General features: G+C 36.7%; 1 protein-coding gene across 3 annotated transcripts in view; it reads left to right on the top strand.

Moving 5' to 3' along the window:
- The window catches only part of LOC116581964 (A disintegrin and metallopeptidase domain 3-like), a 109,285-nt gene that overhangs the window by 12,522 nt on the left and 70,466 nt on the right, over positions 1 to 26,297 (top strand). For all 3 annotated transcript variants that reach the window (XM_032329299.1, XM_032329298.1, XM_032329300.1), the window contains 2 exons: positions 21,816 to 21,892; positions 22,369 to 22,546. In XM_032329299.1, the coding sequence (XP_032185190.1) occupies positions 21,816 to 21,892; positions 22,369 to 22,546 (255 nt within the window). The remainder of the gene's footprint in view (positions 1 to 21,815; positions 21,893 to 22,368; positions 22,547 to 26,297) is intronic.

Raw genomic sequence — 26,297 nt, 5'->3', positions numbered from 1 at the left:
AGTATTTAGTTGAACCATAGTATGTTTCTTTTTCTCCCATTTACCCTGACTCACAGTATTTAAAGTAATTATTGATATATTAGGATTTTTGTTTGCCATAATCCTAATGGCTTGTTTCTTTTTTTCTATATTTCTCATTCCTTTGTTCATTTCTTCTTGCCTTCTTCTGGGTATTTGGACATTTTTTAGGATTGCATCATGATTTATTTATGGTGTTTTAAAGTATTTTCCTTATTATAGTTTCCTTAGTGTTTGCTGTAGGTGTTACAATATACATATAAAACTTATAATAAAGCTTACTATTGTGTGGTACTTTTTACTACTTAAGTAAAATATTGAAACCATAACTTCTGTTTGGGTTCCTTTATCCTCTGCACTTTTAAAATGCAATTGATTAGGGACGCCTGGGTGGCTCAGTTGGTTAAGTGGCTGTCTGCAGCTCAGGTCATGATCCCAGTGTCCTGGGATCGAGTCCCACATCGGGCTCCTTGCTCGGCGGAGAGCCTGCTTCTCCCTCTGCCTCTGCTGCCACTCTGCCTGCCTGTGCTCACTCTCTCTCTCTCTCTCTGGCAAATAAATAAATAAATAAATAAATCTTAAAAAAAAAATACAATTGATTAAAAATTCCTTTACATATATTAAGTATCATATATATTGTATGATTTTTGTGTCAACCACCAAATGTGATTTAGGGAACTCATGAAATAAAAGATTGCCTTTTATATTTACCACTACTTTAATCCATTCTGTTTTTCCCAATTCCTTATGATGCTCCAGGCCTTCATGTGATATTACTACCTTTGATTTTTGGAGTTTCTTTTTGACATTCTTTAGTGGTATGTGTGCTAGTGATAAAATCTAGTTTTCCTTTTTTTTTGAGAAAGTCTCTTTTCTCTTTCTCCATTCTTAAAAGGTGAATTTGCCAGATATAGAGTTCATGTTTGTACTTTCAGAAGTTGAAAATTGCTGTGGTGTATCTTCTTAGTCTTCATTCCTTCGGATGTGAGATCCGTTGTCATTCAAGTTAATGTTCCCCTATAGGTTAGGTGACATTGCTTTCTGGTTCCTCAGCAGATATTTTTATTGCTTTTATTTTAGTTATGATAACTGATTTATTGTGGGTTACTTTGGGCCCATTCTCGTTGCAGTTTGCTTATCTTCTGGAATCTAAATGTTTATATGTCATCCATCATCGTTGTGAAGTTTTCAACATTATTTCTTTTTTCTTATTTTTTATTTATTTATTTATTTATTTAATTAATTTTTTATTTTTTATAAACATATATTTTTATCCCCAGGGGTACATGTCTGTGAATCACCAGGTTTACACACTTCACAGCACTCACCAAAGCACATACCCTCCCCAATGTCCATAATCCCACCCCCTTTGGTGATGCAACATGGGGGCTTAAGTGGGTAGGAGAAGAATAAATGAAACAAGATGGGATTGGGAGGGAGACAAACCATAAGTGACTCTTAATCTCTTTTTTCTTATTTTTAATTTGTATTTCATTTTCCTGTGGTAAAAATACTTAAATGTGAGCTCTACCATCAAAAAATTTTAAGTATATATTTTTGTTAATTATAGTATGGTGTTTTACAGAAGATCCTAGAGCTTACTCATCTTGCTTGACTGAAATGTTATATCCATTAGTTAGTACTCCTCATTTATCCCTCTCTCCAGCTGATGGCAACTACCATTCCACTCTCTGATGGTATGAATCTATTTTAGATGTCTCTTATAAATGAAATCATACAGTATTTGTCTTTCTGTGACTGACTTCTGTGACTAAAATCTCTTAGCATGACGTCCTCAGGGTTCATCCACGTTATCACATGTTACAGAATTTGCTTCTTTTTAAGACTGAAGAGTATTCCATTGAATGTGTGCTGCATTTTTTTTTTTAATTCACTCATCTGCTGAAGTCTGGTTAAGTTGTTCCCACATTTTGGGTATTATGGTTAGTGAGTGGGGCAGTGAACATAGGAGATCCAGTATCTCCTTGAGGTCCTCATTCCCATCCTTTTGGTAACTACCCAGAAGTGACATCTCAAGATCATAAGGTAGTTTTATTTTTGGTTTTTAGAGGAGTCTCCCTACTGTTTTCATTAGCAACTGCACCATGTTGTATTTCCACTAACAGTGTGCAGTAATTCCACTTTCTCCGCATCCTCACTAACACTTATACTTATTTGTATGATAATAGCCATCCTAAGTGGTGGGAGGTGATTTTACTGTGAATTGACACTTTGAACATTATAAAATGTCCTTATTTGATTCTTGTGACAGTTTTGACATAATGCCTGTTTTATCTGATACCAGTATAACCACTTCTGCTCTCTTTTGGTTGTCATTTGCTTGGAATATCTTTTTTTAATGCCTTCCCTTTCAGCCTATATGTGCCCTTAAATCTGAAGTGAGTTTCTTTCAGATGGATTATAGTTGGATACTGCCTTTTTTCCCATTCAACACTCTTACTATGTCTTTTGATTATATTGTTTTTTTTATTATTTTTTTTTATTTTTATTATTTTTTTTTAAAGATTTTATTTATTTATTTGACAGAGAGAGATCACAGTAGACAGAGAGGCAGGCAGAGAGAGAGAGAGGGAAGCAAGCTCCCTGCTGAGCAGAGAGCCCGATGCGGGACTCGATCCCAGGACCCTGAGATCATGACCTGAGCCGAAGGCAGCGGCTTAACCCACTGAGCCACCCAGGCACCCTTGATTATATTGTTTAATCCATTTTCATTTAAAGTTATTTTTGATAATGAAGTTATTTACTGTTGTCACTTGTTAATTGTCTGGTATTTGTTTTGTAGTTGTTTTGTCTGTCTTTTCTTCTTTGCTCTCTTCTATTGTGTTTCATTGAATTTTTTTAAGTATGTTTTAATATTTTGGCCTTTTTCTTTTGTGTAAATTATATTGGTATTTTCATTTTGGTTACCATGGTGCTTATGTGAAATATCGTATGGCTATAATAGTGTATTACAAGCTGACAAAAACTTCAACCACATACAAAAATCTGCAATTTTATTACTCTCCCTCACATTCATTTTGTGTTTTTGATGTCACAACTTATATCATTTCATATTGTGTATCTTCTAACATTTTAGTTATGCTTATTTTTAATATTTTTGTCTTAACTTTTACACCTGAATTAAAGTGATTTACGCACTATCATCATAATAATTTAGTATTCAGCATTTTCTATATATTTACCTTTACTAGTGGTTTTGATTCTTATATGCTTATGTTGCTGCTCAGCACCCTTTTCTTTCAACTTGAAGAACTCCTATTCATATTTCTTGTAATGCAGATATAGTAGTGAGATTACCTCAGTTTTGGCTAGGAAAGTCTTCATCCCTCCATTTTTTAAAAGACCTAATTTTTATCTCCCAAAAAACAAAGAGCCCAGGACCTGATGGACTCCCCGGGGAATTCTACCAAACTTTCAAAGAGAAATAATACTTATTCTCCTGAAGCTGTTTCAGAAAATTGAAGGAGAAGGAAAATTTCCAGACTCTTATTATGAAACCAGCATTACCCTGATCCCTAAACCAGGCAAAAATCCCACTAAAGAGGAGAATTTCAGGCTAATATCCCTGATGAATATGGATGCTAAGATGCTCAACAAGATCCTTCCTAATAGGATCCAACAGTACATTAAAAAGATTATCCACCATGACCAGGTGGGATTTATCCATGGGATACAAGGGTGGTTCAACATTTGCAAATCAGTGTGATAGAACAGATCAAGAAGAGAATAGAGAAGAACCACATGATCCTTGCAGTTGATGCAGAAAAAGCATTTGACAAGATACGGCATCTGTTCCTGATTAAAATGTTTCAAAGCATAGGGATAGAGGGAACATTCCTCAACTTCATAAAACCTCTCTATGAAAAACCCACAGCAAATATCATCCTCAGTGGGGAAAAGCTCATACCTTTCCCTCTGAGATCAGGAACACGACAAGGATGCCCACTCTCACCACTCTTGTTCAACATAGTATTTGAAGTCCTAGCAACAGCAATCAGACAACAAAGAGAAATAAAATGTATTCAGATTGACAATGAAGAAGTCAGACTCTCTGTCTTTGCAGATGACATGATAATTTATGTGGAAAACCCAAATGACTCCACCCCCAAACTACTAAAACTCATTCAGGAATTCAGTAATGTGGTAGGATACAAAATCAATGCACAGAAATCAGTTGCTTTCTTATACACTAACAATGAAAATATAGAGAGGGTAATGTGAGAATTGATTCCATTTACTATAGCACCAAGAACCATAAGATATCTGGGAATAAACCTAACCAAAGAGGTAAAGGATCTGTACTCAAGGAACTATAGAACCTAGAGAAATCTATACTTTCAATGCCATTCCAATCAAAATTCCGTGGGCATTTTTCAAAGAGGTGGAGCAAACAATCCTAAAATTTGTATGGAATCAGAAGAGACTCCGAATTGCTAAGGAAATATTGAAAAAGAAAAACAAATCTGAGGGTATCACGTTGCCTGGTTTCTAGCTTTACTACAAAGCTGTGATCACCAAGACAGCATGGTACTGGCACAAAACAGACACATAGACCAGTGGAACAGAGTAGAGAGCCCAGATATGGATCCTCAACTCTATGGTCAAATAATCTTCGACAAAGCAGGAAAAAATACCCAGTGGAAAAAGGACATTCTCTTCAGTAACTGGTGCAGGGAAAATTGGACAGCTATGTGTAGAAGAAAGAAACTCGACCATTCTCTTATACTATACACAAAGATAAACTCGAAATGGGTAAAAGACCTCAATGTGAGGCAGGAATCCATCAGAATCGTAGAGGAGAACATAGGCAGTAACCTCTTCAACAACCTCTTCAACATCAGCCACAGCAAATTCTTTCAAGATATTTCTCCAAAAGCAAAGGAAACAAAAGATAAAATGAATTTTAGGGACTTCATCAAGATCAAAAGCTTCTGCACAGCAAAGGAAACAGTCAACAAAACAAAGAGGCAGCTCACAGAATGGGAGAAGATACTCCCAAATGACACTACAGACAAAGGGCTGATATCCAAGATCTATAAAAAACTCCTCAAACTCAACACACACAAAACAGATAAACAGGTCAAAAAATGGGCAGAAGATATAAACAGACACTTCTCCAAAGAAGATATACAAATGGCTAACAGACACATGAAAAAATGTTCATCATCATCAGCCATCAGGGAGATTCAAATCAAAACCACATTGAGATACCACCTTAAACCAGTTAGAATGACCAAAATCACCAAGACAGTAAACAACAGTATTGGAGAGGTTGTGGAGAAAGGGGAACCCTCTTACATTGTTGGTGGGAATGCAACTTGGTGCAGCCACTTTGGGAAACAGTTTGGAGATTCCTTAAGAAATTAAAGATAGAGCTTCCCTATGGCCCTGCAATTGCATTGGTGGGTATTTGTCCCAAAGATACAAATGGAGTGACAAGAAGGTCTGTCTGTACCCCAATGTTCATAGCAGCAATTGCCACAGTTGACAAACTGTGGCAAGAAACAAGATTCCCTTCAATGGATGAATGGATAAAGAAGATATGGTCCATATATACTATGGAGTATTATGCCTCCATCAGAAACTTTTGTATCAACATGGATGGGACTGGAACAGATTATGCTGAGTGAAATAAATCAAGCAGAGAGAGTCAATTATCATATGATTTCACTTATTTGTGGAGCATAAGGAATTACATGGAGGACATGGGGAGATGGAAAGAAGTAAGTTGGAGGGGGAGTCAAACTATGAGAGACTGTGGACTCTGAGAAACAAATTGAGGGTTTCAGAGACGAGGAGGTGTGGGAGGTTGAGTGAGCCTGGTAGTGGGTATTAAGGAGGGCACATATTGCATGGAGCAAGGGGTGTGGTATGTAAACAATGAATTCTGGAACACTGAAAAGAAATAAAAAAAAATTAAAATTAAGAAAAATAAAAGGCCTAATTTTTCTTTTTTATGAACAGTTTTGGGTTGACAGCAAAATTAAGAGGAAGGTACAGACATTTTTTAAATATCCCCTGAACCCACATGTTCATAGCCTCTGCTGTTAGTGACATCCCCAGCCACAGTGGTATATTTATTACAATTAGCTGCATGATCATGTCACAATTACCAGGAGTACACAGTTTAAATTATGGTTTAACTTTGGTTTTGTACATTTCATGGGTTTGTGCAAATATATGACATGTGTCACCATTGTAACATCATACAGAGTAATTTCACTGCCCTCAACATCCTCTGTGCTCCACCTATTCAACCTTCTGTCCTCCCCTCACCTTGAGAACTACTCATCTTTTTACTGTCTCCATAGTTTTGCCTTTTCCAGAATCTCATGTAGTTAAAATCATACCACAAAAACCCTTTCAGATTGGCTTCTTTCACATGATAGTTTGCATTTAAGATTCCTCCGTATATTATCAGATTTTTTTTTTCGTTCTGTGAAAAATGCCAGTGAATTAGGGGTTTCACTGGATTTGTAGATTGTTTTAGATAACATGGACACTTAATAATATTAATTTTTCCAGTCTGTGAATGCAGGATGTCTTACTATTGTGTCTTCATCAATTTCTTTCATCATTGTATTATAATGTTTATATGTCTTTTCACCTCTCTTGTTAAATTTATTCTTTTATTCTTTTGGCTGCTGTTAAATGGGATTTCTTTTCTAATTTCTCAGATACTTACTGTATAGAATCACAACTGATCTTTATATGTTTATTTTGTTTCCTAAAACATTACTGATTTTACTGATTTTTCTTTTTTAACCTGTTGCTGTGATTGCTTACATTACTTCATTTTTGAATGTTGGACCAGCTTTGAGATAAATCCAAGTTAGTTGTGATTTATAATTCTTTTTATTCATTGTTGGATTTGATGTGCTAATTTTGTCAAAGATTTGTGCATATATATTCATGAGAGATATTGCTCTGAACTTTTCTTCTAATATTTTGGTCTCATTTTGGTATTCAGATAATTCTGTCCCCAGAGAATAGGTTAGGATATATTTCCTCTGGGTCTATACTCTGAAGGAGTGTGTAAAGAATTGGTATAATTTCTTCCTTAAATGTTGGGAAGAATTCAACAATGAACCCATCTAATCATTGTGCTTTCTATTTTGGAAGATTATTAATTTTTTTTGATTTCTCTAATAAATATAGACCCATTCAGATTGTATATTTCTTTTTAAAAAAGATTTTATTTATTTATTTGACAGAGAGAAAGAGAGAGAGGGAAGGAGGACACATAGGGAAAGTGAGAGGGAGACGCAGACTCCCTGCTGAGCAGAGAGCTTGATGTAGGACTTGATCCCAGGACCCTGGGATCATGACCTGAGCCAAAGGCGGAAGCTTAACTGACTGACCCACCCAGTCACCCCACATTGTGTATTTCATCTTGTATGAAGGATGACAAATTGGACCATTTCTTTTTTTTTTTTTAAGATTTTATCTATTTATTTGACAGACAGAGATCACAAGTAGGCAGAGAGAGAGGAGGAAGCAGGCTCCCTGTGGAGCAGAGAGCCTGATGTGGGGCTTGATCCCAAGACCCTGGGATACTGACCTGAGCCGAAGGCAGAGGCTTTAACCCAGTGAGCCACCCAGGCATCCCAAATTGGTCCATTTCATCTACATTTTCAAATCTGTGGGTGTGGAGTTGTTCATCATATTCTTTTATTGTATTTTTAATATTTATGGGAACTGTAGTTATGCCAACTTTTTAATTCTGATATTAGTAATTAGTGTTCTTATTTTTACTTAGTTTCCTGGCTAAAGACATGTTGATTTTATTGATATTTTCAAAGAACCAGCTTTTGGTTTCATTCATTTTCCTATTTTCAGTGTCATTGGTTTCTATACTAATTCTTAGAATTCTTTTTTTTTTTATTTTTTTATTTTTTATAAACATATATTTTTATCACCAGGGGTACAGGTCTGTGAATTGCCAGGTTTACACACTTCACAGCACTCACCAAAGCACATACCCTCCCCAATGTCCATAACCCCACCCCGCATCTCCCAGCGCCCCTCCCCTCAGCAACCCTCAGTTTGTTTTGTGAGACTAAGAGTCACTTAATGGCTTGTCTACCTCCCAATCCCATCTTGTTTCATTGATTCTTCTCCTACCCACTTAAGCCCCCATGTTGCATCACCACTTCCTCATATCAGGGAGATCATATGATAGTTGTCTTTCTCTATTGACTTATTTCGCTAAGCATGATACGCTCTAGTTCCATCCATGTTGTCGCAAATGGCAAGATTTCATTTCTTTTGATGGCTGCATAGTATTCCAGTGTGTATATATAGCACATCTTCTTGATCCATTCATCTGTTGATGGACATCTAGGTTCTTTCCATAGTTTGGCTATTGTGGACATTGCTGCTATAAACATTCGGGTGCACGTGCCCCTTTGGATCACCACATTTGTGTCTTTAGGGTAAATACCCAGTAGTGCAATTGCTGGGTCATAGGGCAGTTCTATTTTCAACATTTTGAGGAACCTCCATGCTGTTTTCCAGAGTGGTTGCACCAGCTTGCATTCCCACCAACAGTGTAGGAGGGTTCCCCTTTCTCCGCATCCTCGCCAGCATCTGTCATTTCCTAACTTGTTGATTTTAGCCATTCTGACTGGTGTGAGGTGATATCTCATTGTGGTTTTGATTTGTATTTCCCTAATGCCGAGTGATACGGAGTACTTTTTCATGTGTCTGTTGGCCATCTGGATGTCTTCTTTGCAGAAATGTCTGTTCATGTCCTCTGCCCATTTCTTGATTGGATTATTTGTTCTTTGGTGTTGAGTTTGCTAAGTTCTTTATAGATTTTGGACACTAGTCCTTTATCTGATATGTCGTTTGCAAATATCTTCTCCCATTCTGTCAGTTGTCTTTTGATTTTGATAACTGTTTCCTTTGCTGTGCAAAAGCTTTTTTTTTTTTTTTTTTTTTTTTTTTAAATATTTTATTTATTTATTTGACAGAGAGAGAAATCACAAGTAGGCAGAGAGTCAGGCAGAGAGAGAGAGAGAAGCAGGCTCCCGCTGAGCAAAGAGCCCGATGCGGGGCTCGATCCCAGGACACTGAGATCATGACCTGAGCCGAAGGCAGCGGCTTAATCCACTGAGCCACCCAGGTGCCCCAAAAGCTTTTGATCTTAATGAAATCCCAATAGTTCATTTTTGCCCTCGCTTCCCTTGCCTTTGGCGATGTTCCTAGGAAGATGTTGCTGGGGCTGAGGTCGAAGAGGTTGATGCCTGTGTTCTCCTCAAGGATTTTGGTGGATTCCTTTCTCACATTGAGGTCCTTCATCCATTTTGAGTCTGTTTTCGTGTGTGGTGTAAGGAAATGGTCCAATTTCATTTTTCTGCATGTGGCTGCCCAATTTTCCCAGCACCATTTATTGAAGAGGCTGTCTTTTTTCCATTGGACATTCTTTCCTGCTTTGTCAAAAATTAGTTGACCATAGAGTTGAGGGTCTATTACTGGGCTTTCTTTTCTGTTCCATTGATCTATGTGTCTGTTTTGGTGCCAGTACCATGCTGTCTTGATGATGACAGCTTTGTAATAGAGCTTGAAGTCCGGAATTGTGATGCCACCAACTTTGGCTTTCTTTTTCAATATCCCTTGGGCTATTCGAGGTTTTTCTGGTTCCATATAAATTTTAGAATTATTTGTTCCATTTCTTTGAAAAAGATGGATGGTACTTTGATAGGAATTGCATTAAATGTGTAGATTGCTTTAGGTAGCATAGACATTTTCACATTATTTTTTCTTCCAATCCAGGAGCATGGAACATTTTTCCATTTCTTTGTGTCTTCCTCAATTTCTTTCATGAGTACCTTATAGTTTTCTGAGTATAGATTCTGTGCCTCTTTGGTTAGGTTTATTCCTAGGTATCTTATGGTTTGGGGTGCAATTGTAAATGGGATTGACTCCTTAATTTCTCTTTCTTCTGTCCTGTTGTTGGTGTAGAGAAATGCAACTGATTTCTGTGCATTGATTTTATATCCTGACACTTGACTGAATTCCTGTACAAGTTCTAGCAGTTTTGGAGTGGAGTCTTTTGGGTTTTCCACATATAGTATCATATCATCTGCGAAGAGTGATAGTTTGACTTCTTCTTTGGCGATTTGGATGCCTTTAATTTCCTTTTGTTGTCTGATTGCTGAGGCTAGGACTTCTAGTACTATGTTGAATAGCAGTGGTGATAATGGACATCCCTGCCGTGTTCCTGACCTTAGTGGAAAAGCTTTCAGTTTTTCTCCATTGAGAATGATATTTGTGGTGGGTTTTTCATAGATGGCTTTGATGATATTGTGGTATGTGCCCTCTATCCCTACACTTTGAAGAGTTTTGATCAGGAAGGGATGCTGTACTTTTGTCAAATGCTTTTTCAGCATCTACTGAGAGTATCATATGGTTTTTGTTCTTCCTTTATTGATGTGTTGTATCACATTGACGGATTTGTGGATGTTGAACCAACCTTGCAGCCCTGGAATAAATCCCACTTGGTCGTGGTGAATAATCCTTTTAATGTACAGTTGAATCCTATGGGCTAGTATTTTGGTGAGAATTTTCGCATCTGTGTTCATCAAGGATATTGGTCTATAGGTCTCTTTTTTGATGGGATCCTTGTCTGGTTTTGGGATCAAGGTGATGCTGGCCTCATAAAATGAGTTTGGACGTTTTCCTTCCTTTTCTACTTTTTGGAACAGTTTCAGGAGAATAGGAATTAGTTCTTCTTTAAATGTTTGGTAGAATTACCCCAGGAAGCCCTCTGGCCCTGGGCTTTTGTTTGTTTGCAGATATTTATTGACTGTATCAATCTCCTTATTCGTTATGGGTCTGTTCAGACTTTCTATTTATTCCTGGTTCAGTTGTGGTAGTTCATATGTTTCTAGGAATGCATCCATTTCTTCCAGATTGTCAAATTTATTGGCGTAGAGTTGCTCATAGTATGTTCTTATAATAGTTTGTATTTCTTTGGTGTTATATGTGATCTCTCCTCTTTCATTCATGATTTTATTTATTTGGGTCCTTTCTCTTTTCTTTTTGATACGTCTGGCCAGGGGCTTATCAATTTTATTAATTCTTTCAAAGAACCAGCTCCTAGTTTCATTGATTTGCTCTATTGTTTTTTTAGTTTCTATTTCATTGATTTCTGTTCTGATCTTTATGATTTCTCTTCTCCTGCTGGGCTTAGGGTTTCTTTCTTGTTCTTTCTCCAGCTACTTTAGGTGTAGGGTTAGGTTGTGTACCTGAGACCTCTCTTGTTTCTTGAGAAAGGCTTGTACTGCTATATATTTTCCTCTCAGGACTGCCTTTGTTGTGTCCCACAGATTTTGAACCGTTGTATTTTCATTATCATTTGTTTCCATGATTTTTTTCAATTCTTCTTTAATTTCCTGGTTGACCCATTCATTCTTTAGAAGGATGCTGTTTAGTGTCCATGTATTTGGGTTCTTTCCAAACTTCCTCTTGTGGTTGAGTTCTAGCTTCAGAGCATTGTGGTCTGAAAATATGCAGGGAATGATCCCAATCTTTTGATACCGGTTGAGTCCTGATTTAGGACCGAGGATGTGATCTATTCTGGAGAATGTTCCATGTGCACTAGAGAAGAATATGTATTCTGTTGCTTTGGGATGAAATGTTCTGAATATATCTGTGATGTCCATCTGGTCCAGTGTGTCGTTTAAGGCCTTTCTTTCCTTGTTGATCTTTTGCTTGGATGATCTGTCCATTTCAGTGAGGGGAGTGTTAAAGTCCCCTACTATTATTGTATTATTGTTGATGTGTTTCTTTGATTTTGTTATTAATTGGTTTATATAGTTGGCTGCTCCCACGTTGGGGGCATAGATATTTAAAATTGTTAGATCTTCTTGTTGGACAGACCCTTTGAGTATGATATAGTGTCCTTCCTCATCTCTTACTAGAGTCTTTGGCATAAAATCTAATTGATCTGATATAAGGATTGCCACTCCTGCTTTCTTCTGATGTCCATTAGCATGGTAAATTCTTTCCCACCCCCTCACTTTAAATCTGGAGGTGTCTTCGGGCTTAAAATGAGTTTCTTGGAGGCAACATATAGATGGGTTTTGTTTTTTTTTTTATCCATTCTGATACTCTGTGTCTTTTGATTGGGGCATTTAGCCCATTACCATTCAGGGTAACTATTGAGAGATAGGAATTTAGTGCCATTGTATTGCCTGTAAGGTGATTGTTACTGTATATGGTCTCTGTTCCTTACTGATCTACCACTTGTAGGCTCTCTCTTTGCTTAGAGGACCCCTTTCAATACTTCCTGTAGAGCTGGTTTGGTGTTTGCAAATTCTTTCAGTTTTTGTTTGTCCTGGAAGCTTTTAATCTCTCCTTCTATTTTCAATGATAGCCTAGCTGGATATAGTATTCTTGGCTGCATGTTTTTCTCGTTTAGTGCTCTGAAAATATCATGCCAGCTCTTTCTGGCCTGCCAGGTCTCTGTGGATAAGTCAGCTGCCAATCTAATATTTTTACCATTGTATGTTACAGACTTCTTTTCCCGGGCTGCTTTCAGGATTTTCTCTTTGTCACTGAGACTTGTAAATTTTACTATTAGGTGACGGGGTGTGGGCCTATTCTTATTGATTTTGAGGAGCGTTCTCTGAACCTCCTGAATTTTGATGCTCGTTCCCTTAGCCATATTGGGGAAATTCTCCCCAATAATTCTCTCCAGTATACCTTCTGCTCCCCTCTCTCTTTCTTCTTCTTCTGGAATCCCAATTATTCTAATGTTGTTTCCTCTTATGGTGTCACTTATATCTCGAATTCTCCCCTCGTGGTCCAGTAGCTCTTTGTCCCTCTTTTTTCTCAGCTTCTTTATTCTCTGTCATTTGGTCTTCTATATCACTAGTTCTTTCTTCTGCCTCATTTATCCTAGCATTGAGAGCCTCCATTTTTTATTGCACCTCATTAATAGCTTTTTTGATTTCAAGTTGGTTAGATTTTAGTTCTTTTATTTCTCCAGAAAGGGCTTTTATATCTCTCGAGAGGGTTTCTCTAATATCTTCCATGCCTTTTTCAAGCCCGGCTAAAACCTTGAGAATTGTCATTCTGAACTCTAGATCTGACATATTACCAATGTCTGTATTGATTAGGTCCCTAGCCTTCGGTACTGCCTCTTGTTCTTTTTTTTGTGGTGTATTTTTCCGCTTTGTCATTTTGTCCAGATGAGTATATGAAGGAAAAAGTAAAATACTAAAAGGTTGGCAACAACCCCAGGACAATATGCTTTAACCAAATCAGAAGAGATCCCAAATCGTGAGGGGGGACAAAGGGGATAAAAAGAGGTTCAAAAAAAAAGAAAGAAAAAAAAAGAAGAAAAAAGAAAGGAATTAAAAAAAGAAAACAAATAAAGATAAAAGTATAAAAAAGAAAAAGTATATATATTAAACTAGTTAAAAAACGTTAAAAAAGGGTAAAAGTTAAAAAAAAATCTTAGCAGAAGAAGAGAAAAAAAATTAAAAAGAAAAAAATTAAATTAACTGCAAGACTAAAAAAATCACAGGGAGAAAGCCATGAGTTCCGTGCTTTGCTTTCTCCTCCTCTGGAATTCTGCTGCTCTCCTTGGTATTGAAACTGCACTCCTTGGTAGGTGAACTTGGTCTTGGCTGGATTTTCTTGTTGTTCTTCTGGGGGAGGGGCCTGGTGTAGTGATTCTCAAGTGTCTTTGCCCCAGGCGGAATTGCACCGCCCTTACCAGGGGCCGGGTTGAGTAATCCGCTCGGATTTGCTTTCAGGAGCTTTTGTTCCCTGAGCACTTTCCGTAGAGTTCCAGAAGACGGGAATACAAATGGCGGCCTCCTGGTCTCCGGCCCGGAGGAGCCGAGAGCCTGGGGCCCCACTCCTCAGTGCACCCTCAGAGAACAGCGCCCAGTATCTCCCGTCTGCCTGACCTCCGGCCCCGCTCCGAGCTCACCAAGCCTGCGACTAGTTCAAGGTCAGCCCGAGCTGTGAGCTTACTGTCGGCTCTGTCTCTGTAGCCGGCTTTCCCGTTCCAATACCCGCAAGCTCTGCGACACTCAGACACTCCTGATCCTTCTGTGACCCTGCAGGACCTGAGGCCAGGCTGATCCCGCGTGGGCTTCGCCCCAGTTTTGCCTCTGGAGCGATGTCCCTCAGCGGAACAGACTTTTAAAAGTCCTGATTTTGTGCTCCGTTGCTCCGCCGCTTGCCGGGAGCCAGCCCCTCTCCTCGGGGTCTATCTTCCCGTCGCTTTGGATTCACTTCTCCGCCAGTCCTACCTTTCAGAAAGTGGTTGTTTTTCTGTTTCCAGAATTTCTGTTCTTCTCTTCTCTCTGCTGATGGATTTGCAGGTGTTTGCAATCTTTAGATAAGCTATCTGGCTGATCTCCTGCTAGCTGAAGTAGTCTCAGCCTGCTACTTCTCTGCCATCTTGACTCCTCTCTAATTCTTAGAATTCTTTTTCTTCAGTTTACTTTGTATTTAATTTGCTCTTCTCTTTTTAGTTATGTAAGGTGGAGACTTAGATTGTTGATTTTAGGTATTTCTTCTTTTTTAATATATGAATTAAATGCTATAAACCTCCCCCTAAGCACTATTTTTGCTGCATCTCACAAATTTTAAAAGCTTTATTTTATTTCCATTAGTTAAAAATATTTTAAAATTACTTTTGAGATTTCTTTTTTGATCTATGTTTCCTTTAGAAGCATGTCTTTTATCTCATGTGTTTGAGATTTTCCAGCTATCTTCTTGTTATTGATTTATAGTTTAATTCCACAGTGGTCTGAGAGCAGACATTGTATGATTTCTATTCTTTGAAGTTTGTTAAGGGTTTTTTTATGACTCAGAATGTCTGTCTTGGTGAATGTTCCATATGGACTTGAGAAAAATGTGTATTCTGCTATTGGTGGATGAGGTAGTCTGTAGCTGTCAGTTATATCCAGTTGATTGATGATGTTGCTGAGTTCAACTGTGTCCACTTTAAAGTAACTTTACAGCATATCATAGGTAGTGTGAGCCTTTTGCAATAAAAAGTAATCCTAGTTTTTCCCTTCCATCCCTTCTATCATTGCTGCTTATATATAAGCAAATATATATATGTGAAGTATGATATATAACTTCACATATATATAAATATATGAGTACATATAAGCATATATAAATATATAAATACATATAAATATGTAATACAATTTCACATTTATATGTGAAATATGTAATATAAAATGTATATCTTTTACATATGGTATCTGCATAAGCATATGTAGTTAAATACATTGTTGCTATTATTTGAACAATATTATATCAGCTAAACATAAGAAAAATAAAAGTTTTATGTTACTGTCATATTCCTTATGGAGATTCAAGTTTCTGACCTATATCATTTTCCTTTTCTATACAGAATTTTTAAAAAATTTTTTCTTGCAAACAAATCTATTAGCAACAAATTCTCTCAATTTTTGTCTCATAAAATCTTTACTTCCCTTTTGAAGGATAATTTTGCAGGGTATAGAATTCTAGGTTGACGGGCGCCTCGGTGGTTCAGTGGGTTAAGCCGCTGCCTTCCGCTCAGGTCATGATCTCAGGGTCCTGGGATCGAGTCCCGCATCGGGCTCTCTGCTCAGCGGGGAGCCTGCTTCCCTCTCTCTCTCTCTCTCTCTGCCTGCCTCTCCGTCTACTTGTGATTTCTCTCTGTCAAATAAATAAAAAAATAAAATCTTTAAAAAAAAAAAAAAAAGAATTCTAGGTTGATATTTTTTTTTCCCTCCCCTCTCAGTGCTTTAAATATTTCCCTCTGGTCCCTTCTTGTACACATGATTTATGAAGAGAAATCTTATGATTCTTAACTATTGTTCCTCTTTAGGCAAGGTTTCCCCACCTCTAGCTTCTTTTAGGATTTTTTTTTTGTCTTTGATTTTCTATAATTTGAAAATGATATGCCAAGATATAGTTTTTTTTTTTTAATTTATTCTGTTTTGTGTTCTATGAGCTTTCTGTATGCGATTTGGTGTCTGACATTAATTTGGGGAAATTGTCAGTATTATTGTAACAGATATTTCATTCCTTTCTCTTTTTCTCCTCTTTCTGATATTCCAGTCATGTGTATGCTACATCTTTTGTAGTGTTCCATATATATTCTTCTGTTTTGTTCTGTCCATGTTTTCTTGCTTTTTAGATTTTAAATTTCTGTTGATATGTCCTCAAGTTCAGATATTCTTTCCCCAGCCACTTCTATCTACCAGACCATCAAAGGCACTCTTCATTTCTGTTATAGTTTTTTTTTTTTTTAATTTAATCTCTAGCATTTGTTTTGGGTTCTTTCTCAGCATTTCTGTCTCTATGATTACATTGTGCATCTGTTCTTGCATGACGTCTAATGTATCTATTAGAGCCTTTAGCATAATAGTAATTGTTGTTTTAAATTCTCAATCTGATAATTCCAACATTCTTGCCATGTCTCATTTTGATGCTAGCTCTATCTTTCCAAATTGTGCTTTTTTCCTTTGGGGTTTTTTGGATAGCTGGACATGATGTACCAGGTAAAAGAAACTGCTATAAATATGCTTTCCATAATGTAGTGGTGAGGTATGGTGAGAGAGGATATGTTCTGCAATCCTATGATTAAGCCTCAAATTTTTACTTGGCCAATGCCTCTGGACTATGCACAACACAAGACTTTCTAAGTTTTTTTTTTTTTTTCCTTCCTCTCTGGGTGGGACAGAATGGCCTGAGTGGGCTGGATTTGGGTATTTCCCTTCCCCGTGTCGGTTAGGCTTTGATAATTTTCCAGCAAGTTAGTCTTTATTTAAATGATACCACTGAAATCAGGCCTTGTTAAGGACAGAATGCTTTGATGTATTTCAAAATGGTCCCTTTTTTCATCCCCTTACTGAAAGCATGAGGGATTTTTCTCTGATACTTACTAGGGCATGTTGGTCAAACTTCTGGATGTAAATGTTACAAAACTCTGGGGACCTTGTTAGGGGTTCTCTGAAATTTTTATTTCTCAGGGTTGTCCACACTGATTGTCTAGTATTTCTTCAATAACTGTGAGGATTAAATACCCTAGCATAATTTCCAGCAGCATTTCTTACTACTTCTGCTTCAGTAAACTGTAACTCCCTGTGTTCTCCTGCCCACCTCCCCAGTCTTGGGGTTTGTGGTTTGCTCTGTGTCCTCACCCCATTCCAGAGCTAAGAAATGTTGTTGATTTTTCAGTCTGTTAAGCTTTTTACCTATAGGTAGCATGGAGTGGTAGCTTCCAAGTTCCTTGTATGTGTAACTATAAACCAGTCTCTTCATGTCTGAGTTTTGCAGGACATAATACTTTTGGTTGACGTTTTTTTCTCTCTGTCAGCACTTTGACTATATTATCTCACTTCCTTCAGGCTTGCCAGGTCTCTGCTGAAAAATCCATGGAAATTCTTACGGCTGTTCCATCATATGTGACAAATCAATTCCTCCTGATGCTCTCAAAATTCTCTATTTACATTTGACTTAACAATTTGATTATGTTATATCTGAATGTGGATTTCTTTAGATCCATTTTATTTGGTGTTTTGAGCTCTTAGAAATGGATATCCAGGGACGCCTGGGTGGCTCAGTTGGTTAAGCAGCTGCCTTTGGCTCAGGTCATGATCCCAGTATCCTGGGATTGAGTCCCACATCGGGCTCCTTGCTCAGCAGGGAGCCTGCTTCTCCCTCTGCCTCTGCCTGCCATTCTGTCTGCCTGTGCTTGCTCTCTCCCCGTCTCTCTTTCTGATTAATAAATAAAATAAAAAAAAAAAAGAAAGAAATGGATATCCATTTCCTCATATAGGTTTGGGGAGCTTTAGCCATTATTTATTTCAACATGCTGCTTTTTAAATTGAGATATATTAACAGGTAATATTGTATAACTTTAAGGTGTACAGTGTGTTGATTTGATGCATTCATATGTTGCAATATGATTACCACTTCAGCATTAGCTAACACCTCTATTATGTCATAGAGTTATTTATTCCTTTCTTTCTCCTTCCTTTTCTTCTGAGACTTCCATAATGTGGATAGTTTTCCTGGTAGTGTTCCAAGTCTTTTAAGCTTTTTTTCACTTTTTCAGTCTCTTCTCTTTTTGCTACTCAGACTTGTCAAGTTCAGTTATTTTTTCTTATGCTTGATCTTGTCTGCTGTTGAAACTTTTTAGTATTATAAATATAGTACTATAAAAGTACTATAAATATACTATTTGTAGTATTTTTCTCTTTTTGAAATTCTTACTTAGTTTGTGCATTGTTTTCTTGACCTCAGTGAGTATCTTTATGAAAGTTCTTTTTTTATTGAGGTATAATTGACATTAACTTTGTATTCATTTCATATGTTCAATATGATTCAATATTTGTATATATTGTGAAATGATCACAGTCTAGTTAGCATCCGTCATCATACAGTTACTGAATTTTAAGATATATTCTCTTAGCAACTTTCAAATATGCAATGCAGTATTATTAACTGTAGTTGCTGTGTTGTGTATTACATCCCATTACTTATTATTTTTTTATAGTTATAAGTTTGTGAGAGTTATTTTTAATTTTCCAGACAGTAAATCATTTAAGTTTATTTCAATAAGTTCACTTTCTGGAGATTTATCTTGTTTCTTTGTTTAAAACATCTTTTCTTGATTCTTCATTTTACTTGACTCACTGTTTTGTTGTTGGCTCATAGTAAAAGCAGTCAGTTCTCCCAGTCTTCACCAACTGGCCTTGTGCAGAAATGGATTCCCCAGATCAGCCTTGCCATTGATTTTGAGGGCTTCTACTAACTTTTTATCTTTTCAGGGAGAAGCAGATACCTATGTTTTTTTTTCCTGCTTTCTCTGTGGTAGATAGGAGGGAGGATCAATAATATCTACCATTCCAAGCTGCTGCCTCTGGTCTCTTTCAGGCAATTAGATTCTGCCAGATCTATCAGTGCTCCAGGATTCACGAGACAAATGCTTATTCTGTGGGCAGTTTTGGAGGCACTACACACATGGATCAACTTTTTCCTTTTTCAGTGACAAGCAGAAAGTTAGGGTTTTTCATTCACTTATTCCATGCCGAGTTGTGGGGGTTGCAAATCAATGATTTGTACTAGACCAAATCAATACCTCTATTTTACTTGGGTGGCTAAGACTGTGCTGAACTTATCAGGACTCAGGTGATAGAGTGGTGATACAGATACTAGTTTTCGGGTAGCCCTCTCAGAACAGTTGGGGCAATTGACATATCAACAAACACCTTTCATTCTCTGGTCAAGCTGGCAAACTGGGAGCCTGGGAGTTTATTTGTGATTATATGGCAGTTCTCTGGGCAGTGTCCCTTATGAAAAGTACACCAAATCTTCTTACTGGCTTTGGTGAGCTTGATTTTGCATTCTCCTAGGGTGTGCTTTTCAAGTAATTTATGATTAATCATGAAAGGAATTTGTTCATGAATTATTGCTGAGTTGGTAAATTAGTTCCATGATGGAGGGCCCAGGGCTTCTTACTCCATTCTTCCTGACCAGAAATTCAGTCTTTCTTTCTTTCTCCTTTTTTTTTTTCTTTTAAAAGATTTTTATTTATTTGAGAAAGGGAGAGAGAGAGCACATGAGCTGGGTGGGGAAGTGGCAGTGGGAGAGGGTGAAGCAGACTTCCCGGACTGCTAGCCTGATCCCAGGACCCCGAGATCATGACCTGAACTGACTGAATGAGCCACCCAGGCAACCCTCAGCCTTTGTTTCCTTAAGTACTTTTCAAATCCACATTCTTTGTTATCATTCTTGGATTCTTTTTTTTTTTTTTTTTAAAGACTTAGTATTTTTTTTTAAAGATTTTATTTATTTATTTGACAGAGGGAAATCACAAGTAGGCAGAGAGGCAGGCAGAGAGAGAGGAAGGGAAGCAGGCCCCCTGCTGAGCAGAGAGCCCGATGTGGGACTCGATCCCAGGACCCTGGAATCATGACCCGAGCCGAAGGCAGCGGCTTAACCCACTGAGCCACCCAGGCATCCCCCATTCTTGGATTCTGATACATATTTTATATCTGGTATTTTTCCATAGTTTATTGAGGTTCTATGTCTTTTATTAGCTCATTTTTCTCTGTTTTATATATTGAGTAAATTCTACTTATCTGACCTCAAGTTCACTGATTCTATCGCTTGTTATCTCCAGTCTACTTTTGAGCCCATCCAGAGGTTTGTTTTATGTATATATATGTTTTCTAGTTCTAATACTTTGTTTTTTATGGCTTTTATTTCCATTCTGTCATTTGTTTCAAGATTATAATTGTTCATTGAAGCAGTTTTCCATGGCTGCTTTAAAATCTTTCTCTGATAGTTCCAGCATGTGGCTTATCTCAATATTGGCATCAGTTGGTTGTCTTTTCTCATTTTTATTATGATTTTTTTGGTTCTTGGTATAGTTGGTGATATTTACTTGTACCCTTGGTGTTTAAATCTTCTGTTTTTGAAGCAGCCACCCAGTTTAAGTTTAGTGTGGCGTGTTGTTCCAATGACAATGTAGCTTTCTTATAACTTTCTTTTTTTAAGATTTCATTTATTTATTTTACAGGTCACAAGTAGGCAGAGAGGCAGGAAGAGAGAGAGGAAGGGAAGCAGGCTCCCTGCTGAGCAGAGAGCCCGATGCGGGGCTTGATCCTATGAGCCTGAGATCATGACCTGAACCGAAGGCAGAGGCCTAAGTCATTGAGCCACCGAGGCTCACCCCTCTTTATAACTTTAAATGTTACTCTGTTTAGCTTTGTTCTTCTGGCTCTACTGGACTTCTGCTGTTGCAGCCTGTGGTGGTAAGAGATACTTGGGCCACCTTGTCCTGCTAGGTGGAGTCAGATGATGAAGGATCGGTGAGATGGACAACATTTCTTCTGGCTGTACTCTAGCCACTGGATGTCAGTGCGCCTTTCACTCTATTTTTGCTAGTTCCCTTTCAGTAAGGAAATTTACTATCTGGAGCTGATGGAAATAATATGTATCACAGCTAGTATTGTATAATATTAACATAGAAACAAATTCATAGGAAAGAATGTGTTGAAGCTAAAGTTTTCATAGGGCAGCATTAGTAAAGGAACAGGGCTGACTATAGATATCACTAGACTTCTAAGAGAAAGGAATATTTACTGAAAAAGATTATTAGGGGAGAACCTGAGAATATTAATGCTGTGAAAAAAAGTCCATGGGGAAGAGAGCTTGAACTAAGGTTGATCAACTTGGTGAGATACTAAAGAGAAAAAAAATGAAGAAATTTCAGTTAAGATACTTTTGGGTAACTTGAAAAAAAAAAACAAGTGAAATGTTAACATTTGAAGTCAGATTAATGCTGTGAATTAAATCAATTTAATAGTTACAAACTGCACATTTAAGAAATGTGGCTGAGAGAGAAAAGGTACAGATAAGGAAGTTGTTTGTCAAATATTTAAAATTAAAGCAGGGGGAAGGATAGGAGTTATGACTATTCTTAGGCAAATATGTTTAAGAGGAAGAGATTATAGGTAATGGAATATCTGGTAGATAATTATGGTAATGGTAATGGTTAAATCTAAATGCTTGATGATATATAAGGAAAATAAGGATAAATCAAATAGTTTATTTACAAATAATTCATGCACTTTTTGTGATTAGCACCAGGTGTTGAATGGAAGTGTTGAATGACTGTGTTGTGCACCTGAAGCTAATATTATACTGTGTGCTTAACTAACAGGAATTTAAATAAAAACTTAAAAAAAAAAACCAAATAACTCATGAGTGTATCTTTGTATACTCCTGTTTAGGGCCATTGTCTTTATCAAGGATATGCTGCAGAGGTTCCAAAATCAGTTGTGACACTTAGCACCTGTTCTGGACTCAGGTAATAGTATGTTCTAGAGATATACATGATAGAAAATCTTGTGTGACTCTTTAATTTTTAGAAACATCTTGAAGGATAGAGCAAAGACAAAGAAAATAGAGACTTTGTGTTTCTTCTCATAAACTTTCCTTTTCTCCTCCTCACTTTATCATTTTTCTTATTCTCTTTGTCTCCATCCTAGGCTGGCAGTCATAAAACTTATGCAGGAAAATCTTCCACTAGTATGAAGAATATTCACATGTCTTAGCCACACTAGCACCACAATGACTTCTAAATCCCATAATAGAGAGAAGAAGCTATAAAATTATGTTTCAAAGTTTACCCAAGTAAGAAGAAATGATTCTTAGATATTAGGCCACAAAGACCATTGTTAAATTCCTGTAAAATGTTTTTTATTTAATGTTGATTTACATTTCTCAGCAGGTAGTCTATATTAATTACCTTTTAATTTCTTTTTTATGTGTTTACATACCTAGGGGATTATTGCTGTTGCAGAATGTCAGTTATGGCATTGAGCCATTGGAATCTGCAGCCGCATATGAGCATATGCTTTATCAAATAAAGAATAATGAAATTAATTTTTCCCCTGTACAAGAAAATTATCCTATGACTGAACAGGTAGATCAGTCCTACAGGATTCTTGTGAAATCAGAAGTAAGTAACCACTTCTTTGTTATCTTCACTTGTATTATCGTCAATAAATATATTCACATTGGAATTGTTACATTTGGAAAACAAATTTAAATGATATTGATTATATTAAAAACTTCTGTTGCAATATATTTACTTTAAATATATTTTTATGTTTAGTAATATGGTATACAGAAAATATAATAGATATAAACACATAATTAAAAAATAAAAATTCTCACATTTTCCTAATTGCAAGTATGTTGATGCTCATAGACATATTTACACTGTTTTTGAATTAACATTCTACTATTATAACGTTACACAAGTTCTTGTGGCTAAAACTTGGGCTAGTAATGTAACTTTTCTGTATGTGATTTTCTTATTTCTAAAAAAAAATAATACCTAATATACAGTTATTTCAAAGATTAACTACATTTATAAATGGAAATTACTTAGCATAGTATGTAGACAAATAAAAAAGTGATCAGTAAAAAACAGTTATCATTTGCTTACCATATCTTCTAATGTAGTGGAACAAAGTAATTGGAAGTCATTATGGAAAGTTTGGGTACAAAACAAAATGTAATAATGAAGTAAATAGAGACAAAAACTTCAGAGCCAGAGAGGAACACAGGGATGTCATTGCAGGAATGGAGATAAGTCAGTATTTGTCAATTTTATATCTTTCATGAAGTAACTTGAAAATTGCTTTTCATCCTGAATTTGATAAGCTTAGATCTATAGGTTTAGTTAAGCATGTAAACACATACTTCTCACGGACATGAATAAAGGGAATGCTTATCTTCAATATATCAGATTTTTGAAAAGAACAGAAAAAAATAACAAAGACTTATATTTTAGGCATATTTTTACATTCATGAAATTAAACACAAAGAAACTTATAAACAAAGTGAACATTATATTCAGAGTTGAAAAGGAGAACAGAAACCAAACAAAATACAATAAAGGTCTTATCTACTGAAAGCATATTAAACACATGCATTTATCCCTCTTGTCCTTTTAAAAACCCACTAAATGAAAGGGGATTTTTAAAATAACATAAACATACAAACAGAACAAGAGAGGAGAAAAACAGTGGACATTAAATATCAGATAGCTGGGGCGCCTGGGTGGCTCAGTGGGTTAAGCCGCTGCCTTCGGCTCAGGTCATGATCTCAGGGTCCTGGGATCGAGTCCCGCGTCGGGCTCTCTGCTAGGCAGGGAGCCTGCTTCCCTCTCTCTCTCTCTCTGCCTGCCTCTCCATCTACTGGTGATTTCTCTCTGTCAAATAAATAAATAAAATCTTTAAAAAACATAAATCAGATAGCTGATTTAGCCCCCCCAAAAGCAGAATCCTAAACTGATAATGTTAGGAGTTAGTTGGACAATTAGGTAGTCAGAGCCAGGGTCCCCAACAAGAAAACAGGGAGCCAGGACAGCTAAAGCAAAACTGGACTACCAACCTGTTTTATAGTTTAGACAAGTCTGCAATAGTATCCCTTTTTACACTTCTGTAAAAGTGACTTTTGCAAGACATCCTGAGATGCAAAAATTGACCATAAAACATTTGTCACTATCACAAGCTGAGGCAGTGAAGTTAAGTCTCCAGATGTCAGCCCAAAAAGACCATCAGCATGTAAACATTAATCTGATAGGTAGAGAGGTGCATGATAGAAACCCTGATTGGCATGACTTAGCAGCCAAAACTTACGGAGTTTTGGCTGCATAAGGGCGCACACTCTGTTTACTTAAAGTAGTTCTTTCTGCAAGAGAGCTTATAAGAATCCCTTGATTTGAACGCCAAAATGGCAACCCTTTTGGGTCCCCTCCCTCTTTGGGAGCTTTGTACTATCGCTCAGTAAACTTTGCTTTGCTCCCCACCACTCTTTGGTCTACCTCTTCATTCTTTGAAGTGGTGTGACCAAGAATCCCAGGCACCAAAGGAAAAGAAATCATGAAATAGTAATTGGAATGGGCTATGGGAAACTTGACATGTACTGCAGTACTATTCAAGTGTTTCTAAATTGCAATAGGATTGGGTTTTAAAGGTGGACTTAAGATAATTGGTTGAAATAAGTTGTGTATTTAGCAATCCTCTTTTCCTGTGCTAATGAATTGTTTCTGTTGTAGACTGAGGGTCATTGAAGGCTGTTTTCTTTGAGGAGTCTGTGAAATGGGGACACCAGTAACAGATGTGCTATTGTATTTCACAATAGAAGGGGAATACCATATTGAAACTAGTGTGTTTAATTTAAACTTGGCATGTTGGATCCTGGGAACCAGCCTTACACATTCTAAGAAGTGTATTGAAAGACCCCTCTTCAGGAATGAATTAAACCAGCTGAAAGAATAAAAACTGTTCATGTTGACAGCCTTTTCCCAATCAACAACCCAGACACATTGTTTTCTCTGAAGATAATAGCATGTAAATCCATATGTGGTCATAGAGATGTTGAAATAAGCTGTTAAATATTCAGTTGCTAATATGAAGGGGCACTAGACATATGATGAAACAATTTAATATGGAAGATAAAGACATGAAAAAAATCAAGTTTTTAAAGTTTGAGGTGCCAAAGAATACAGAGGGTGAAGAAAACAAAATGGCAATATCCTCTGAGGAGTTAGAGAAAATATTTCATCCACAAATTTAACAATAAGGTGCTATTTAAAAAATAACACTCAACAGATAAGTAATAGTTCTAGAAATTTAAAAGTATGATAATAAAAATGAAAAAAAAGGAAGTTCAGAAGGTAAAATTCCAGAAATCACACAAAAAGTAAAATACAATGACAAATGATGGAAGTTTAAGAGATAAGGAATTTAAATAAGAGATAAGGAATTTAAATAAGAGGGGTTCTCAGTATGAGTAAACAGGAAATTGAATTGAATAAATCACAAAATAATACAAGAAAAATTCTCAGGATTATTTAAGGTGAGTTTCTGAATGGATATTTTAAAAATCTGGTTTCTTATTTATGGTCAAGATGCAGAATAGCATGGAATTTCCCAGCAGCAATACTGGAATTTGAAAGGCAATACCACAATTACTTAAAGTAAGGCAAAGTAATTTCCAGTCTATAATTCTATACAAAGCCAGAACTACATAACTGAGATTATTAAGTTTTTATAATCTCTTTTCTTCCTAATGTAAAATGTTCTTGCCCCCAAATAAAAAAAAAATAATTGAACAGGAAAAAAAGAGACTTTACTTTCATCCTGATTGAAGATAGTATCCAGATGCAATCACAACCAGATTCCCAAACAATAGTTGCTTGACCAAAAAAATCTGGTGAACTTTCAACCAAATGAAAAGATGGAAGAACTGTATAAGCAGCTGTCCTCAATCTGTATTTTTTATGAGAATCTCTATTAGGTCAAATCCCATCAGATGTTGAAGCAAACAATTTCAACTGTCTGTGACTTAACAGCTTTATGTCTTGCTCATGAAAATACCAAAGTGGATGAAACTCTCCTGGTTGATTCCCTTCCTGGATCTGACTTGGGGACTGTAAGAGTCCCCTACTAGATTATTTGAATTTAGTTAGAATAAGAGGAAAAAGTGTGTGCATCCCCTTCTCGATACAGTTGAGCCTGGATAGGTGTCTCATTGACATCTCTTGTCTTGGAGAAGGGAAAAAACATTCTCAGATAATTGACCATTTCTTACAATAAAACGGAAGTGTAGTAAAAGTCACTAATCCCCCTTCATTGTTCAAGAATGATTTGACTTGAACTATATATATTCTAAAATAATAGTAATTAGGAAAGAAT

The sequence above is a fragment of the Mustela erminea genome, chromosome 21, assembly GCF_009829155.1.
Source record: "Mustela erminea isolate mMusErm1 chromosome 21, mMusErm1.Pri, whole genome shotgun sequence".
Classification (NCBI taxonomy): Eukaryota; Metazoa; Chordata; class Mammalia; order Carnivora; family Mustelidae; genus Mustela; species Mustela erminea.
The sequence above is the reverse complement of the archived record's forward strand: the minus strand, read 5'-3'. Positions and strand labels throughout refer to the sequence as shown.